General features: G+C 57.6%; 1 protein-coding gene across 10 annotated transcripts in view; it reads right to left on the reverse strand.

Moving 5' to 3' along the window:
- Nucleotides 1–343: 343 nt before the first annotated feature.
- MAST3 (microtubule associated serine/threonine kinase 3) overlaps nt 344–18,575 on the reverse strand; it is a 36,670-nt gene continuing 18,438 nt past the window's right edge. For 5 of the 10 annotated variants that reach the window (XM_044253905.1, XM_044253904.1, XM_044253903.1 and 2 more), the window contains 23 exons: nt 18,121–18,235; nt 17,550–17,710; nt 17,291–17,366; nt 16,788–16,997; nt 16,588–16,689; nt 16,201–16,333; nt 14,564–14,625; nt 14,112–14,197; nt 13,072–13,280; nt 12,279–12,417; nt 9,319–9,451; nt 8,964–9,129; nt 8,288–8,389; nt 7,504–7,626; nt 6,580–6,689; nt 5,577–5,752; nt 4,831–5,075; nt 4,137–4,343; nt 3,636–3,862; nt 3,037–3,159; nt 2,317–2,453; nt 2,010–2,197; nt 344–959 (listed from right to left, as the gene is read on the reverse strand). In XM_044253905.1, coding sequence (XP_044109840.1) covers nt 427–959; nt 2,010–2,197; nt 2,317–2,453; nt 3,037–3,159; nt 3,636–3,862; nt 4,137–4,343; nt 4,831–5,075; nt 5,577–5,752; nt 6,580–6,689; nt 7,504–7,626; nt 8,288–8,389; nt 8,964–9,129; nt 9,319–9,451; nt 12,279–12,417; nt 13,072–13,280; nt 14,112–14,197; nt 14,564–14,625; nt 16,201–16,333; nt 16,588–16,689; nt 16,788–16,997; nt 17,291–17,366; nt 17,550–17,710; nt 18,121–18,235 — 3,763 coding nt within the window. In that variant the 3' untranslated portion in view covers nt 344–426. The remainder of the gene's footprint in view (nt 960–2,009; nt 2,198–2,316; nt 2,454–3,036; nt 3,160–3,635; nt 3,863–4,136; nt 4,344–4,830; nt 5,076–5,576; nt 5,753–6,579; nt 6,690–7,503; nt 7,627–8,287; nt 8,390–8,963; nt 9,130–9,318; nt 9,452–12,278; nt 12,418–13,071; nt 13,281–14,111; nt 14,198–14,563; nt 14,626–16,200; nt 16,334–16,587; nt 16,690–16,787; nt 16,998–17,290; nt 17,367–17,549; nt 17,711–18,120; nt 18,236–18,575) is intronic. The other 5 variants (XM_044253912.1, XM_044253909.1, XM_044253908.1 and 2 more) reach the window with 1 other exon arrangement.

The following is an 18,575-nucleotide window of genomic DNA, read 5'->3' on the forward strand; positions in this document are numbered from 1 at the left end:
CACACACAAAACTAAAAAAATACAGGAAACCTAGAAAACACGAACATACATGACTTGTCCAAAGTGCTTCCTTCTCAGCCCAGGGGGCAGTGTCTGCAAATGGGGTCCCAGGTGCAAGGGGCAGGACCTGGGCAGCCGCCTTCACAGTGGCAGCTCAGTCTACCCAGCGCTTATAAAAAGTAATAAATTAGTCGCGGGATTTGCTGCTATTTACAATGCCACCCTCGTTCCCCATTCCGGCCCCTGATCTGCACCAGAACATGAGGGAGGTGCGGTCTCTGCCTTCCAGTAAGGACCATGATGGGTTCTCGCCTTCCAGGTGTCTTAGTCTGGTGGCTCAGTCTCCATCCAGAAGTCACTTTATGGAAAACACATTGCACAAAAAAAGCCCAACTCCTAGGCCAGGGAGAGGCCAGGTGGGAGGGATCAGTCCTTTCCGGCAGGTCCAAGAGTTCCCAGCACAGCCTCAGCGCCCTCCACGGCAATCTGTGGTACAGAGGTGAGTGGTCCGGTGGCCTCCTCGGGTGGCTCATCAAAGCTCACCTCCTGCACAGCCTCCTGCTTCTTGAAGGAGTCTCGGCGCTCGGACAGGTGTAGCCGCCGCATGACCACCAGCTCTGAGTCTGGCCCACGGCCGCGGCGCCCCGACTCCCCATCCAGCCGTTCGCCAGAACCCAGCTTATCAGCTGACTGCCCCCGGCGTAACCGTGGAGATCGGGCCGGTGCTGGTGGGTGCCCGGGGAGGGGTGAGGGTGAGCGGGGTGGGGGCACAGGCACGGGTGGGCAGGCCAGTGGTGAGGGCGGGATGCTGCTGGTAGACTTGCGGCGGCCAGTCTTGGGGCGGGGGGGCCCGAGCTTGGCGGCCAGGCCATGCAGGGAGCTAGGGCGGGTGTGGCCACTGGCGGCAGGAGAGGCAGGGCTGCTGGAGCTCGGGGAGACACTGGGAGGGGATGTGGTGTCTGTGGGGAACAGATGAGGGTCAGGGCCACCAGCTTCAATGTCTCTAGCCTTGAGGTGGGGCTGAGCACACCTGCCAAAGCCCACGTCCTTCCCCATGGCTACCCAGTATTTCTGCTTTTCTTGCCTCCTATTCTGTGTGCAAGTTGTTCCCTTGTCTTGGATATGGTGAACTCCTACTCATCCATCAAAGCCCTAGTTCCTATCCACCCACTTCCCATCTAATGACCTAGTTCTCAAAAGGCCAAAGATATGCTCCGTCCCATGAAGTCAGAGTGAGCCAGAGGGGTAGCAGCTGGGGTGCCCCCGGCCCCCTGGAGGCCTTCCCTGCTTCCCCTTTGGGTTGCCCCAGCCTATTCCTCCCTTCAGCTGAATGCTAACCCAGTGAGGCTGGGGGTGTCTGTGTTTGGCTGTCTCATGGACTGGGGTGCTCAGCATTGGGCCAAGTCACCCTTTCCTACCCCAGAATGGTCTTTCTAAAACTCAGATCCGGGGCACCTGGGTGGCTCAGTGGGTTAAAGCCTTTGCCTTCAGCGCAGGTCATGATCCCAGGGTCCTGGGATCGAGCCCCACATTGGGCTCTCTCCTCCATGGGGAGCCTGCTTCCTCCTCTCTCTCTTTCTGCCTGCCTCTCTGCCTACTTTTGATCTCTGTCAAATAAATAAATAAAATCTTTAAATAAAAAAAAAATAAATAAAACTTAGATCCATCTAAAACATGCCCTCTTCTGTTCACACACCCTCCATGGCTCCCAACTGCCCACCAACATAAGCCCAGCTCCTTGGCCTGACCCATCTCCCAACTTCCTCCCTCCCCAACCTTCCCCTGTTTTCACAACCCTTCTGTCTGCTGTTTATGATGCTCCCTTGGCTGGGGGCGGGGTACACTCTCCTTTGCTCTAACACCTGTCCCCTACCACCTCCAGGCTGCCTGGAAAGGCCCTTCTGGGGGCCTCATTTCCCACCTCCTGTCATTCCCTCCTTTAAACCCAGGTGGCTCCCTCGATGGCCCAGGCACCACAGACCTGAGCTGCCCCCGGAGAGTACACGTACCTGTACCTGCTGGGACATCGGGCGCTGGACTGCGGCAAGGCGTGGTGGGGCTGGGGGAGAGGCTGTGGGTGGGTGACCCTGGGAGGCTCTCGCTGGATGACAGGGAGTGGTGGAGGCCGGAAGAGAAGCTGCGGCTGGTATGCAGCACAGAGGACTGTTTTGAGATCTTCTTGAAAAGCGACTTCCGCCTGAGGGTGAGAGGGACTGATGCTTCAGAACCTGTGCTCACCTCCCCACACCCAGCAGCCCGGGGAGCTGGCCCCGGGTCCTCCACCAACACTCCGTGGAGGGCCCACCCACCGCTCACCGGTCCTGCGTCTCCCGCCGGCGGCTCCGCTTGCTCCGCCGAGCCATGCGGCCCTTGGCCACATTCTTCCGGGCGGGGCCCACCTTGATGGAGGTGTTCTCCAGGGCGGTGGTCCGGAGGGCGATCTTGTTGCCGCTCTGCGGGCCGGACAGTGAGGGGTGACCTGGGTGCCTCCCATCTAGGGAGCCACCTGCCCACTTGCCTCCTCATCCATTGAAGCTCCCGATCTTATCTACCCACTTTTCGCCTAATGCCCACCACCCGGTAGACCAAAGGTACATGTCCATCATCTGTCTGCCCACGCAACCAGCCGCCCGCCCCCCACCTGCCAGTCCTAGGAGCTATCCAAGCAAGGCCCTGCCTCCTGGCCTGTGCCCACCTCCCCACCCCCAGGCCTCAGCCCCTAAGGACGCATGGTTTGGGGAAGACAAAGACAGTACAGATACCCCCAGCCTCAAATGGTTGAGGTAAGCCAGAGGGAGAGCCAAACGCAGGGGCATGGGACGGGGGGAAAGGGGGACAAAGAAGGCAGTACAACCTGGGCAGAGGGGAGGGGACCTGCAAGGCCTGGAGGTGGGACCAAGTGTGGAAAGGTGTGGTTCTGGGGCAAGAACCTCAGAGTCTGGAGCTGTCAGGGGGTCACAGGAGCAAACCAGAGTGTAGAGGTCAGGGGCAGGGGTTCTGGGAGCCCCAAGGGTGGGCAGTGGTAGGGGGCTGCACCTTCAGCAGCAGCTCAACGACGTCCATGTGCACCAGCCCCAGGACGGACTCGCCGTTGATGTGGGTGATGAGGTCCCCAGCTCGCAGGCCCGCCTCCTGGGCGGGGCTTCCCTCCTCCACGTTCTGGGGGTGAGGGTGGATGGCAGCGTCAGTGGTCTGGGGCCCCGCGGATGGAGACCCCACGCCACCTGAGTCAGCCGCGGGAGCTCAGCGAGCTGCTGCTGCCCATGCTGTTTCCTTGACCTTGCGGGCTGTTCAGAGAGTGACCAGTGGAGAGGGAACAGGCCCTGGGCTGGGGGGAGGCAGGACGACACCCCACTCCGCACCTGCAGGCATGGGATGGGAGCTACGTGCCCCACTGAGGTCTCTCTCTCTCTGTCCGTCCCTGTGTGTCTTGCCCAACCCCCCTGCCCATAAAGAAGAGGGACAGCAAAGGCCCAGGTGGCCCCAGCTCCCTGCCCTGGACTCCAAATCTTGCAGGGAATGAGCCTGCCTTCCAGAAACTAGAGAGGGCAGCTCCAAAAGTGAGGCACCTTGCCAGGGGGAAGCTAGACTCAAACCAGGTCCCGCTCTTCCTGCTCACCCCGCGGCCAACTTACCCAGACGACGTGGTGCACAGTGTAGACATCGCTATCACCCATGTAGACGCGGATGGCCCGTAGGCTGAAGCCATACTTCTTGCCTGAGCTGTGGATGACAATGGGGGGCCGCAGGCTGCCACACACGGGGGACGGGTCTCGGCTTGGAGAGGAGTCTCGGGATGACGGGTTTGAGGACAGTGAGCGTGGGGACAGAGGGCTCATGAGGGGGCCGCCGCTGCCATCATCTGCAGGACCAGGGTTGGGAGAGGGTCACTCCCTTGCAGGGACCAGGGTTGGGAGGGCACCCCCCGCCCCCACCAAGCTGATCACTCTGGCTGCTTTGCTGCTGTTCCAATGCCCCAAGCACGGTCTCCCCATCTGGCCTCTGCACAGGAATGCCAGTCCCCCCGCTCTCCCTGGGTCTAGCTGCGGCCCCCTGTCCCATGGCATGGCCCCAACCCAGAGGTCGAAATAGACGTGGGCAGGCAAAGAAAGACAAGGCTAGGCCATGCGCGGTACCGGCTGTGATGATGAGGGACAGGGCGGACACTGAGGCAGACTTGGGCACGCGGCCCCCGCTGGGGGAGACCCGGGACTTCTCGGGAGCTGGCTCTCTTGAGCCCCCAAGGCGGCGGCCCCGCCCAGCATCCAGGGCCCGCGGTGTCGAGTGTCGGGCTCCGGTGCTGTTGCTTCGCAGGCGCGCGTGGCTGAGGGCGGCTGTGTCAGCTGGGGGTCAGCACGGTTGGGGGTTAGCCTGGCCAGTCTCACCACTCTGCCCTTCTGCCCTCAGGGAGCAAAGCTCCTTCCTCTGCAGTCGGCGTGTACACCGTTCAGCCTCCTCCTGGCCTTTCTTCAGGCAGTTCCCTCTTCCTACACTTCCTTCCTGCCTTGCTCTCCCTGGAAAGCTCCACTCTTCAAGTCCCCTCCTCTGGGAAGCCTTCCCCCATCCCTCACACCCCTACATCCCTCTCACAGCTCCCCAGCCTCTTCCCCGTCTCCAGTCCCATCCTGACCCCATGAAGCTGGGGGTATCACGCGGGAGTAACACTGAGGCCTCTCTGAAGCCCTGGCCTTTCCTATCTTAAAGCCTTTGTTAGGCAAGTGAATAGTCTCTTTGGAGAGCTCCTATTCAGCCTTCAAAGCCCATCTCAAATAGTCCCTCCTCTGGATAACTTTCTACAATACTATCCCTCCCATCCGGGACCTCACCTACCAGAAAGGCTTGAGGGCTTGGACATCACAGGGGTGGCTGCTGGGGGTGGATCAGGCTCCCCCAGAATGAAGATGGGCCTCTTGGGGCCCACAGAGGCTGTACTGGCTCCTTCATCCTCTGACGAGAAGGCAAACTTAGGCATTGTGTCCAGGCTAATAGTATTCAAGAGGGATGGGCTGGGCCCCCGCTCAGGCTGGGAAGAAGACGACTGGCAGGAAGAACCAGAGGATGTCCAGGACCGTAGCCTGCGGCAGAGAAGAGCTAAAGTCACACTTGCCAGGTACCCTGGCCCCAGGACACCCAGTCACCCCCGCCCAGTAGCCATATTTTAACTTCCAGCTTAGAAACAGAGGTAATCTGTAAATGCGAGTGAGTTCCCTCTGCATGCTGGGTCTTCTGTCTGCCCGAGGAATTTGTGTCTTTTTTATTAAAATCCAGCTTCCAACACTCATCCTTTAGCAGACATTGATTATTTTTCTGTTGAGTCTTGTCTTTGGGGAATGAATAGGAGTTCGTTAGCAAAGGATATTCTGGTGGAGGGAACAGGGCCAACATAGTATGGTCGCGCCGCCGCGCTATGCTCGGTGTGGTTAGAGATGCAAAGCCCCTGGCCACACTGACGGGGCTTGAACACGCCGGCCCATGGGTTTGACCCTTTTTGACTGGGCCACTGGGAAGCTTTCTAGTGGCTCCAGCCCCCGGTGGGCTGGAAGGCTGGATCTGCGCATGCTCCCCGGCCCACCTACCGGATCTCTGTGCTCAAGCCAGTGCTCAAGCCAGTGCTCAAGGTGTTCAAGCTCAAGCGGCGGCCGTAGTCCACCTCGCCGCCCCGCTCCCAGCCTTCCTCCCGGTCCTCGCTGAAGCTGCGTTCAGCGAAGGTTGGGGTGGGCTGGACAGCCAGGAACTCGGAGCTGCTGTAGACCTGGCAGCAAGAGAACACACCAGTAAGGACAAGGAGACAGGCAACCACACCCCCGGGGAAGGAGAGCCCGCTGAGTCAAAAGCTTCCTATATTCCCCATGCTTCCTCGTGAGTCATTTCCTTCCATCCATACCCATCCCTAAGAATAGAGGAGTCTTTAGCGCACTGTACAGATGGAGAAACTGAGGTTCAGAGGGGCCTGGCTACCAATGGGGCCCCAGCTGGGAGTTTCTGCTGCTGATCAGGGCGCTCCGCATGGGGCTCAGGCCCATAAGCGGCACAGACAGTTTTTTTCATCCAGTTACAAAGGAAGGAGGAAGGAGGGCCTGAAGCTGGCGAGGCTCTAAGGTGAGACCCAGCAGAGCAGCACTGCTCACAACGACCCCAACGCGGACACACCCCAAATGTCCATTGTTGGAGGGGTGAACACAGTGGGGCCCATCCATACAATGGAATGTTATTGGGCCATAAAGAGGAACGAAGCTGATATGCGGTCTACACCGCAGATGAGCCTGGAAGATGTCGGGCTGAGAATGCGAGAGGCCAGACGTGTTGTGGGATTCTGGCTCGGTGAAAGATCCAGAACAGGCAAATCCAGAGACAGAAAGATTAGTGGTTGCAGGGGCAAGGGGCCAGAGGAGGAGGGCAGGGGAGTGACTGCCCCTGGGGACAGGGGTCTCCCTCTGGGGTGACAGGAAGGTTCTAGAGCTAGACCAGAGGTGATGGGGGTCCAACATTTTCAATGTACTAAAGAACACTGCTGCGCCCCCAGAATGAACATCCCGCCAGGCTTCCAGAGCGCTAGCAGTGTCTGCGGCCCCCGCCCACCTTGCTGAACCGGTGGGAACAGGACGAGAACTGAGGGATCTCTGTGGATGATTCCTCGTCGTTGGTCTCCTCATCCTCCGAGCCCAGGTGGCGGTACCGTTCTGAGCGTGCTGCGGGAAGGAAAGGCACATGCAACCAACCCGATGCCCAGAGGTGGCTGCAAAGGCTGTGGAGGGCGTCCCTAGGCAGGGAGACACTGTCAGGGCAAAGGCATTGAAGTGGGACCGTGTCTGGTGTACTCAGGGACCATAGGATGCTTGAGTGGCAGACTACATGGCAATAAACCCCAGCTGTGTCCCTATGATCTGTGGCATCGTGGGTGGGAATTCTTGTGTGTGGCCCTCTGTATCCTCACCCTTGGGATGGGTCACCCAGAATTAAGGAATACTGTGCATCTTAAAAGGATGCTCCCCTTTTTACATAAGAGGAAACAGATGCTCAGAGGACCTCTGACATGCCCAAGATCACACAGCAAGTTCTGGAAGAGGAATTGGAGACCGACGGCCTTTCATTTGGCTGGAACCCCAAGTAGGCAAAGGAAGACTCATCTGAGCCCACCCACAGTGGCAGAGGGACACAGCAAAGCGCCCTGCCCTCTTGTTTGACAGACAGGGCTCCCTGTCTGGTCAGGGCTGGACACTGAGGAGGCTGAACCTGCCGGGCAAGGGTGTGCCACACTCAGCACCTCGGCTTCCTCTCCCGCAACCGGGAGGATGCTGTGGCCTCCTGAACCCAGATGCACAGGAAACCAGGTCAAGTGGGGAGCAGCTGCCAGCAGACATGCTCTAATTTCTCAGAAAGCTCAGGAAGTCAGAAGCTCCAGGCTCAGGGTGAGGCACTTGGGTGGAGACCCTGGCAGACACCCCCCTCCCTGTCTCAGGAGAATGTGGGACAGCAGAGCCCACCCCCTCAAGCCGCACTTACTGTCAAAGTAGCTCGTGTCGTCCTCGGCTTCAAGCTGTGGCACAAACTCAGCTTTGTGTCGCAGAAGCCCAGCCCAGTCCAATGTCCAGAAGAAGGGGTGCTGCTTTACCTCATGGGTGCCCCCTGCAGACATGCCCAGCTTAGCCCTGCAGGTCCCTGTCCCCACTGCTCCCTGGGCAGCAATGAGCACAAACTTGGCCAACACAGAACCATGAAGATGGCTATGGGAGCAGCGACTCTTTCATAGCCTGAAGGGGACAGAGCTGGGCCTAGAACCCAGGTCTTGCTCTTGCCTCTGCTGGATTCTGAGATCCCACCACCTGGAGAAACCGCAGAGCCCCAGGAGGGCTTCCTTCCCAGGCCTTTTCCATGTATTTCAACTCCATGGAGTAGAGCTGACGGCATGAAGGTATACTGTTCCCCAGCCTCAGCCCCTATGCTCCTCCCCAGCGGCTGAGCTTCATCAAGAACGTGACCTATAGTGGCTCCAAGAGTCTCAAACAGTCCTTTAACCATTAATTAGATGGCTAGGGAAATCCAAACAGTGGGATCCAGTGGGCGGGGCCTCTGAGGACCTTAGGACATAGCCTATGGTGACCTTGCAGTCTCCCATACTTGGCCTCAGTGCCCCTTGTCTGCATCAGACCCAGCTATCTGCAAGTTCCTGGTGAACTCCTAAGTATCCTTCAAAACCCCAGCCCCAAGTCCCCCTCCTCCATGTAGCCTCTCAAGTAGAGTTCTTGCTTACCCCCCACCTGGACCCCCGCCCTCCACATTCACATACCCGTGCCCAGACGGTCCAGTGGGCTCTGTCGGAGAAGCCTGGTGATGAGGTCCTGGGCATCAGCTGGGAGGGCCTCATCCCCTTCTGGCCACATGATCTCATCTAAAATGAGGAGCGAGGAAAAAAAAATGAAATAAATTAATAAGCTGAAATAAATAGATTAATAAAATGAATAAAATAGAGTAAAATAAGAGGGAGTGAGAGTGTGAGGATAGCCCTTCGTAGCAACTCCCCTACCTCCCCTCACTGCACACCAAACCAGCAGCCTCCTCTGTCCCCTCAACGCCACCAGGCTCAGTCCTGCCACAGCCTTTGCTCTGGCTGCGCCCCTCTACCAGGACTGCACCCTTCTTCTACTTCTGTGGCTCCCTCTTGCTCCTTTAGGCTTTGCTCACACCGTCACCTCAGAGGCCTCTGTGACCCCCCTTTTTAAGGCAGCCCCCTATCATGTCTAGTACCCCATCCCTTCCCCTCTTCCTGCTTCTTTTCCTTGGCATTTTTGGTATCTGATGTCCCGTAATTTCCATACTGATCTCCCTCACTGTCTGTCTTGCCCTTGGCCATGTCCCCAGCATCTGGTTGGGGCAAGGCACCCTGAAGGGGGTGGGGGGCTGCTGCCCAGAGCCCCGGCAGGGTGGGTAAGACTCGAACTGCGGCCATGTGGGGAGAAACGCACCACTGACCACCTGGCCGAAGAGTTCCTCGGGGGTGTCTCCGAAGAAAGGCACACAGCCCACCAGGAATTCATAGAGGACCACGCCCATGGCCCACCAGTCCACTGGCTTCCCATAGCCTTGGCGGAAGATCACCTCGGGCGCGATGTACTCAGGTGTCCCGCACACCTGGGTCAGGCAGAAGGGGGAAAACGAGGATGGCCTCCAACTCCAGAGAGGCCTCGAGAGAGACAGAGCGGCCAAGGCCAGGCTGTGCACGGGGGTGGAGGTGCTGCAGGGTCTCCCCATGTCCCGAGGGTCGGGGTCCAGACAGAGGGAGGTGGTCCCACCCCTGGGGCCACTGGCACACCCGCACACCTGCTTGTCCACGAATTCCCGGGTGTCCTTTTCGATGTGACCCTCGTAGAGATTGGTGGCCATGCTCATGAGCCCAATCTTGGACAGGCCGAAGTCAGTCAGCTTGATGTGGCCAAGCGAGGTGATGAGCAGGCTGCGGGCGGGTAAGTGGTGCACTCAGGGCCGGAGGCCGGAGGGGGTCCCCCCTGAGGTGCCTGGTGCCTGCGCATGCTACCCCAGAATCTGGTGACACCCCAGCTGGGCAGAGGTCCAGCCAGGGAAGCTTCCTGAACGCTGGCACGTTCTCATAATAACCAGTGGGTCCTTAGGCGGTATTTCAAATCTGGCAAACACCTTGGTGCATCTACTGCATGCTTCTGCTGTCACTACTGAGCACCTACTGTATACGCCACTTTTCAAATATAAAATTCCTAAGAATCACTCCGTCTCCCACTGTGTGTTAAAACACCTGCACCCCTACTGGGGGGGGATCTACAATGTATTTTTGTACATGTGTTCGTTCTTTTTAACAAACTAAACCCTTTCAGGCACTTATTGTTTACATTCCCTGTTGAACAGTGAACAAAGCTTGAGGAGCTGCTGTATACAGAAATCTTTCTATGCACTTCCCAAGAGGACCCACTTTTGAAAACTTGTACACCTACTGTGTACCCTGCTGCTGGAGTTTTCCCATCAGCTGAAGTACATACACATTTTCCTAGGTTGTAGAATGCCCCCCACCATCTTTATAAAGTCACATTTTCATGTACCTCCTGGTACATGGGCTGGTTCATTTCTAGAGAACTCACTGTGTAGATCCAAGTGGTCTGATAAATCCTTCATTTGGCACATCCTGTATACCTCGACTCTATGAAGAAACAACTCCCTACACCAACTATGTGCAGACACTATTTTTAAACATAAGGGACGTTTCCTGAGCAACTACTCTGTACACCAGTCGAGGAAACCCATTTTGGTGTAGCCGCCAGGTACAGTTAAAACCAAGGGATTGGGGCTCGAGTGGCTCAGTCGTTTAAGAATCTGCCTTCCGGGGGCGCCTGGGTGGCTCAGTGGGTTAAGTCTCTGCCTTCGGCTCAGGTCATGATCCCAGGGTCCTGGGATCGAGCCCCGCATCGGGCTCTCTGCTCAGTGGGGAGCCTGCTTCCCTTCCTCTCTCTCTGCCTGCCTCTCTACTTGTGATCTCTGTCTGTCAAATAAATAAATAAAATCTTAAAAAAAAAAAAAAAAAAGAATCTGCCTTCCGCTCAGGTTATGATCCCAGGGTCCTGGGTTCGAGCCCCACATTGGGCTCCTTGCTCAGCGGGGAGCCTGCTTCTCCCTCTCCCATTCCCCCTGCTTGTGTTCCCTCTTTTGCTGTCTCTCTTTCTGTCCAATAAGTAAATAAAATCTTTTTAAAAATAAATAAATGAGGATGTGCTAGAGCATGGCGGCCCCTCATCCAACAGGACTAGTATCCTTACGAAGAGGGGACATGTGGAAACAGTTATGCGGAGGGAGGATATCACATGAAGGCTGGAGCGATGCTGTGACAAGCCATGAAATCACCAGAACCTTGGGGAGAGATCTGGAAGAGATCGCTTCCTGGCACCTCCAGAGGTAGCCCTTGCTGATATCCTGATCTTCGACTTCTGGCCTCCAGGACCGTGAAAACACATTTTTGTGGCTTCAGCAGCCTAGTCTGTGCTACTCTGCTCTGACAGCCCTCACCAACGAATGCACCTTCTCCTGACTTTGGGATATATTTGAAATTTTCCAAAGTGAAAAAAATATCTATTGTTCCCAAGCACCTGTTACGTGTGCCTACCTTCCTGAGCACTCTGGGGCCAGACACTTGCCTGCACCTTTTTGCAGATGATGGTCCCACACCTGGGAGGGGCGGGTCCTGCCTTGGGGTGTGACCTGAGACCCTGGGGAGACCCCACCCCATGCCAGGACGATCCACCGAGTTTTGCTGGGCTTTCTTAGAGCGTTGAGCATAAAGGCCCAGGTATATAGCAGGTGCCAAATACATACTTCATCTTCTGAGCCACTGGCAAACTATGAGATGCCCTGGAAACAGGCAGGGCTCTTAACACTTCTAGCCTGGTAGCCACAGGGCACTTGATATAAAAACAGCCCCTGGGGGCGCCTGGGTGGCTCAGTGGGTTAAAGCCTCTGCCTTCGGCTCAGGTCATGATCCCGGGGTTCTGGGGTCGAGCCCCGCGTCGGGCTCTCTGCTCCGCAGGGAACCTGCTTTCTCCCCTCTCTCTCTCTGCCTGCCTCTCTGCCTACTTGTGATTTCTCTCTCTCTGTCAGATAAGTAAAATCTTAAAAAAAAAAAACAAAAAAAAACCCAGCCCCTGGCTCTATAAATAGCAGTGCTCAATTAATGCAGGTGAGAGTGCCTTGCAAATTATGCAGGGTTTACAGAGCATGAAGGATTATTCACACATGTGTCACCCTTAGAGAACCTGGTATGCAGTAGGTGCTTCTTAGGTGCTAGAGTAAAATAAACCTCCCAACGCTTTCAAGAAACACATTCTTTTCTTTTCTTCCCTTCACGAACATACAACACATGCTCAAGATATGCACAATCCCTTCCTTCACATGTAGGTCTTGCAAAGGGCCGATCCCTATTCCTGGTATACAGATGTTGCCTCCTAAGTGCATGTTCTCTCTCCCCCTGGAGCAACAGCTCTGTGAGTGCACAGTTCCTTCCCCTGTATATTTTGTGCATCCATTCTCTCTTTGCTTGGCAGCCTCTCTATAAATGTACGGTCTCTCCCTTGCATACAGCAGGTGCCTATTAAGTACCTGTTTGCCTCTGTATACACCAGCTGCCCAAGATTGCCACTGTTCTGTGTCTTCCTGTCACCGGGGGCCCCAGGGGCCAGGAGAATCTGGGCAGGCGGGGCTCTGAGCAGCCCCAGACCCCAATCAGAGGCCCTGCCCCCATACCCCCAAGACTCCAGGCTGCTCACTTGTCAGGCTTGAGGTCACGGTGCACGATGCCATAGTTGTGCAAATATTCGAGCGCCAGCACTGTCTCGGCGAAGTACATGCGGGCCATGTCCACGGGCAGTGGGCCCATGTTCTTCAGGAGTGTGGCGCAGTCGCCGCCTGTGGGGGGCACAGACGCATTCACAGGCCCTGGGCTCTACAGCCTCGCCCCAGGCCTACAGGACCACTCCAACCTCCTATAGAATGTCCCCAGTCTGGACCGAACCAAGGCAGGGAACCAAGAGGGGCAGGAGGGAGGGCAGACCTTGACTCCTGATTCTCTTGCTGGCAGGACAGCAGCTCCGGAAGGGCACCAGTCCGCTACCCTGTACACAGCTGATGCCTCCTAAGTGGTCATTCCCTTTCCTTGCCTAAAACCCCTGCACTCACCTGGAGTGCTCATTCTTAAACTGCAAACTTGCTCCCCAAACTCCTCTCCCTGGCCCCCAACCATGCCAGCCCTTCCACCCCACACCTCCCTCCCTTCCCTGCTTTAACTCCTGGCCTTCAGGTCTCTGCTCATCAGGCCCCCCCTGCCGAAGATGTCCATCCTCACCCTATCCCCCAGGGTTCTATTCTCACACTCCTCTTTGAGCTCCCTCAGCCCCAAGCCCTGAGGATGGGCCCTCCACCTCAGACTGAGGGTCCCCCAAGGCAGGCTGGGACCCCTGGGAGGACAGAGCAAACCCCAGCATGGTCAAAGGAGGGACTCTCTTTCAGGGTAGAGGGTGAGCTCCCCGTCACCAGAGGCATACAAAGCCCTTGTGACCGCACCTTCCACATACTCCATGACCATACACAAGTGGCGCCGGGTCTCGAAGGAGCAGAACATGCTGACCACAAACGGGTTCTCGGCAAACGTGAGGATGTCACGCTCCACAAAGACCTGTTGGATCTGGTTGCGCAGAATCAGGTTCTGCTTGTTGATCTTCTTGATGGCAAAGCGCTGCCGTGTGTCTCGGTGCCGCACCAGGTAGACAGCCCTGGGGGAGCCGGGGTCGCTGAGGCTGGACGCTGAGGCCCCCGCACTCAATGGGGCCAGGCCTTCACCCAAGCCGTCTGACCCTACATCCGGGACAGCCTTTCTCCTTCCCCAGCCCCTCTCCGAAAGCAGCCCTGCTATGGGTCTCAGCCACTCTCCCTGGTGTCACAGAGAAGCCCAAGATGGCCTCTAGGTTACTTCTTCATAGCAGACCTTTTAGCTCAAAAGCCCCAGCACCAGGCTCAAACTGCTTTACGCACAGCCGAAATGAGCATATTTTGAGGCATTTAGAGCTTGCCAGGTTTGTGTATCTAGTAAAACTGCCTTGAATTGACTAGCCAACAATAAGATCACCCAGGGGGCTATGAAGACCCCAGAGTCACTACGGCCTTCTGGAGCTGTCTGTCCTGGACTCCTGGCCACGCTGCTGAGTGACGTCAGCCAGACGAGAAGCCCCCCTCTCTGGCCACCTGCTCCATAGTCTGATGCTGTGGGGAAGGCCCCTCCCCCCCCACCTCCACACAAATCCGTGAGTGGGGGGGGGGGCGCTCAGATAATGCTCGCTGCACCTTCCTGCTGCCGTGCAGCCATCTGCTGGCTTGCGTGGCCCTGAAATGCCTGTGACTTCCTATATCTGGAGAGTTACTTGGGGCAGGTAACAGCCTAGATCATGAACGAGACCATCTGAGGCTCTGGCCTGGCTGTACTGCATTTCTACTTTCCTCATCAGGCCTTGGTTTCCCCATCTCCACATTCCAGGGGCCACTGTTGGACCCCAGGGCAGCCCCATGGGCATCTGAGAAATGGGTCTATGGGGGACCTGAGGACTTACCCGTAGGCCCCGTTGCTAATGAGTTTGATGGTCTCGAAGTCGCTCTCACATGGCTTCCTCCGTGATGGGCCGATGAGGGCACGGCTCTAGCGGGCAAGAAGGGGTCAGTGTCCCTGCCCTCAAGTCCCAACTACTGGGCCTGGTGTTACTTCCTCCTTCTCAACTTCTCCAGCTCAGCTTCTGAATTTCTAAGCTTTGGCTCAAATAATGTTCTCCTTCCAGAAAACTCTACATCCTCCAAAACTCCCCTTTCTGATGTCCTCTCCAGTCTGGCCCTGCCCAACCAACCATGGCAGGTAGTCCCATTTGCCTCTATTTTCTCCCTGAAGTCACGGGCATTTATTAAGCACCTACTACATGCAAAAGCTTGACAAACTCAGCCCTTCCCACGGCCGCTTGGTCTATCTTGAAAAGAACGAGACAGGTGGGAGCATCAAAGCTCTGTGACTTACTTCCGGGGACTCAGGAGCTGGAGGCTGTCCTTCTTCTTCGAGGTGACTCAGAGGCACCATCTCTGTAAGACAAGGGAGGAGCCTGAAATGTGGCCTCCATGCCCTGCCCCTCGATCCCCCAGAGATCTCCTACGGCTTCCAAGGCTCATCCTGGGCTGCAGACATTGGTGCTTCCCTGACCAGATCCCATGATACCATCAGTGAGCCCCTACTACATCCAATTCTTGGCCAAACCCAGGAGGCCAAATGAAGCAATAACCAGGGAACCTTCTAGAAGGACCAGTGGGAAGCCCAGCCTCTGAATGGCACAGTTGTCCTCCTGGCTCCCAGCCTTGAGCCTGTTAACATAGGCTGTGACATGGGCCCTCTGGGGTTTGGCTCCTAATATCCTCGTCAGCTTGGTGTGTGGCCCAGAGGGAGCCCCCCAGCCATTTTCTGGCCCCACGGCTTGGCAGAGGGGTGGCCCCAACTGAGTGGTTGGTGAACATGAGATGTGAGGATGGCAATGAAGACAGTGTCTCATGGTCACAGGGCAGGGCTGGGATGGGACAATGTGGAGTGTCACAGGCGAGGGAAGCCTGGGTTTGAATGCAGCCCTTTCCACTTCCCTTCCACGCCGAGAGTTCCCTGCCGGGGGCACAGGACAGATGATCTGCCCCACAGTGTCAGCCGCCAACTACCTGGCCACTTTCTGTCTCCTCCGACACTGGGACCACCCATAGCACCCCCTGCGTTATCTCCACTGGAGGGCCAAGTCCGGCCACGGCCACACAGCAAGTCTCTAACTGGTCTGGCCTTGGGCTCACTGAGGTCTGACCCCTGCTCGACCTCATCAACCCAGAGCCTCAGTCTTTCCAGCTTTAAAGGGGACGATGGCAGCCCAGTCCCAAGGTTAACACAGCAATGATGCTGGGTGGACACTGGCCACAGCATGGAGCTCTGCCAACCCCATCGCCTTCCTCCCAGCTTCCTTCCTTCCTCGGCTCTAGCCACACCCCTCCTCCCGTGCACAGGTCCACCTCAGGGCCTTTGCATTCGCCCCTCCCCTGCCTGGTTCACCCCTTCCCTTCCCCAGAGCTATACTTCGCCACCTCTCCATCTGTGAGCACTCAGCTTACATGTCACCTTTCCCCAGAGCCACCCGTGACCACACCTGGACCAGGCCAGGTCCAAGTTCGATGCTCCCCTAGTACCAAGTCTCAGTTTTCCTGCCTCAGCTATCTGGGGGGATGGGGGTAGTCCCTGGCCAGCTTGGTCCAGCCCATGGGTCACCCTGTCTGACTCCGAGTCTACCCCCTGGACCACAGTCAGATGACATCGGGGAAGTATTTCTGGAGTCTGCGGGATGATGGGAATGCTATTGTTAATGGTGGCTCCCTGGCTCATCTTAACTTTGCACTGGAAGACACTGAGGCTCCTAGGCCCTGGCAGGTCAGGGGGTCTGACGTGTGGCTGTTCGACGAAGGAACCCCAGGCACTTCCCCACAGTGGGCCCCGCAGGTGGCTGAGGGCAGGGCCACAGAGGGATAAAGGACAATATGGCAGCTGTGAAGTCAACGGGCCTGGGCTCAAACCACAGGTCTGCTCTGGCCTTGTCTTGGGTTTTCCCTTTCCACACCACTCCCCTGTCAGCTCACCCTCGAGGGGGTCCTTAGCCAGGCCCAGCTGCCCAATGATGTACTGTGGCAGGTCCGTCTTGATGCCCTGGCCCTCTCGGGCCTGGCCCTCGGCAGCCTCCAGCAGATGATAAAACTCCTCGGGGTCAAACTCCTGGAGGTGCAGAGAGGCTGGTCAGACGGGGCTTGGTCTCACCCCCAGGCCTTTGCACATGGTGCTCCCTCTGTCTGGAGCAGCCTGAGGGGCGGTCCCAGCTCTCCCCTGAGTCTCAGCGCCTGACCCTTCCCCGGGGAAAGAAGCCCACCCCGGCCCGGAGGCACCCTGGGTGCCCCTCAAACCTCCACCCCTACAGACACTGTCTCCTGTACGTCGGTGGGACTGTCACCCGGCCGTGTGCAGAGACTCACCAGGCACTCGAGGAGCCTCGCTGGCCTCGAGATGATGATGAGCAGCTTCCGGACAAGCTGGACAATGAAGCCGACCTCTTCACTGTCTGAGCGCTCGTGGGCCTGCGGGGGCAGGTGGGTGATGGCGTCACCCGTGGGCCCCGGGCCCTGGCCGGCCTGGGGACCCCTGAACCCCTGCGCTCCCCCCACTGCCCACGCACATCTTGAAGCAGCCTCTCCAGCTTCTCCTGCATCTCCATAAAGTAGCGGGAGGTGACGAGCGCCTCTCCGGACTTGGCCAGGCAGTCGCGGGCCAGCTCAATGATCTGGTGGTGGATGAAGCCCAGGACGCCATCGGCCAGTGCCAGCCGGGCGCCGGGCGCAAAGGCCGCCAGGAACTCCTGCAGACGGCCTTCCATCTGTGCCGTGGCCTGGGCAGGGTGGACGGGGCAACCTGGTCATTGGATGGGGCTGGGGAGCGACACACAGATCGGGGCAAGAGAGACAGTTGGGGAGAGAGACGTGGCAATGGGGTCAGGGAATTGGGGGCGGGACAGGGAGCAATATACCTAGGTTGTGGGAGGGGCATTTTGAGACAGAGAGGTAAGGACAGGCAGGAAAGGGACGGGGGGCGGGGGGCGACAGAGCCAGGAAGACAGAGTGTCACGGAGGAACAATGACACGGAGGGGAGTTAGGGCCGGTGCAGGCACCGGCACTGCCCACCTTTGGGAACCGCTCCCGGTATACATGATTCATCATGACGATCTCATTGTCGAAGGTCCCTGTGGTGCGTCCCGGGCTGGGGGAGGGGGATGACAACACACAGTCAGCTTGCGATGTGGGACCAGAGACCCAGTTCAGGGGAGGGTTGAGGATCAGAGGCCAAGCTTGGACAGGGTCGGGGGCAGAGATGGAGGAGGAGTCACAATGTGGGCCCCAAAGCCAGCCCAGGGAGGGGCTGGAGTCCGAGGTCAAGACCTACCTGAGGCTGCGGGAACGGGGGCGAAGGTGGGGTGAGCGGTGGCCACCCTCCTCATCAACCACGCTCTCTGAGCTGCGGAAATGCTTGGACAGGAAGCATAGTTCATCCGGCGTCGGTTGGAAAGGAAGCTGGTGGAGGCGCTCCCGGGAGGATGAGCTCGACTGGCAGTAGGGGGTACCAAGACCACGAGTTCACAGTCAGCGCCAAAGCAAGAACCCCAGCATTACCCATTAAGGCCTAGGCTGCCTGCTGGTCACTGGATGGTAATATGCTCCTGCCTGGCTCCTATGCATCCCTCAAAACCCCAGCTCCGATGCCCCCTCCTCCAGCAATCCTCCCTGCCTGCTCCCTAAGCAACCCGAAGACTCCCTCTGGCTGGGCACTAACCCCATGGGATGAGGATGTCTGTGTCCTCCAGATTGGGGGTTCTTTGGGACTGAGGCTGGGTCTTTTCAGGGACGCATATGTTGCCCAGAATGGGGCACAAAGGGGGCAGCCAGGATGTTGGCTGACTGGACAACTATCCAACACCTTGATAAAAAGCAAAGACGTGTCCCGCCCCACCTCGCACCCGCCTGTCTGCTGGCCAAGGTGGGACTGTGGGTACCGAGACGGTGGAGCTGGGCGTGTTGGTTCCGTAGCCAGAAGATGGGAGGGATGCAAGGGACCATCTTCTGCCGTCAGCCCTAGAGAGGAGAACCAGAAGAGTTAAAAGGAAGGCATGGCCCCCGTGGTGTACGGGGACTAAAGACAAATACCAGGGCTGGCAGATTCTGGCTCTGTTGGAGGAAGAATCTTCTGAAAAGGCTGAGAACAGAGATTCAAGGTCAACAAGTCTGCTATATGTTTTCTCCTCATCCTTCAGACACCTCCTCCAGGAAGTCCTCCCTGACCTAGCTGTCAAAGCATACTTCATCAAAGCTCCGACTTCTCTGAGTTGCAGCTGCTGGGACACATGCTAGTCATGCCCCCGCCCTACCAGACTGAGGACTCCTCAGGGGCCAGAGTCTGGCCTCCCCTTCCTTG

Source organism: Neovison vison, chromosome 6 (assembly GCF_020171115.1).
Source record: "Neovison vison isolate M4711 chromosome 6, ASM_NN_V1, whole genome shotgun sequence".
Classification (NCBI taxonomy): Eukaryota; Metazoa; Chordata; class Mammalia; order Carnivora; family Mustelidae; genus Neogale; species Neogale vison.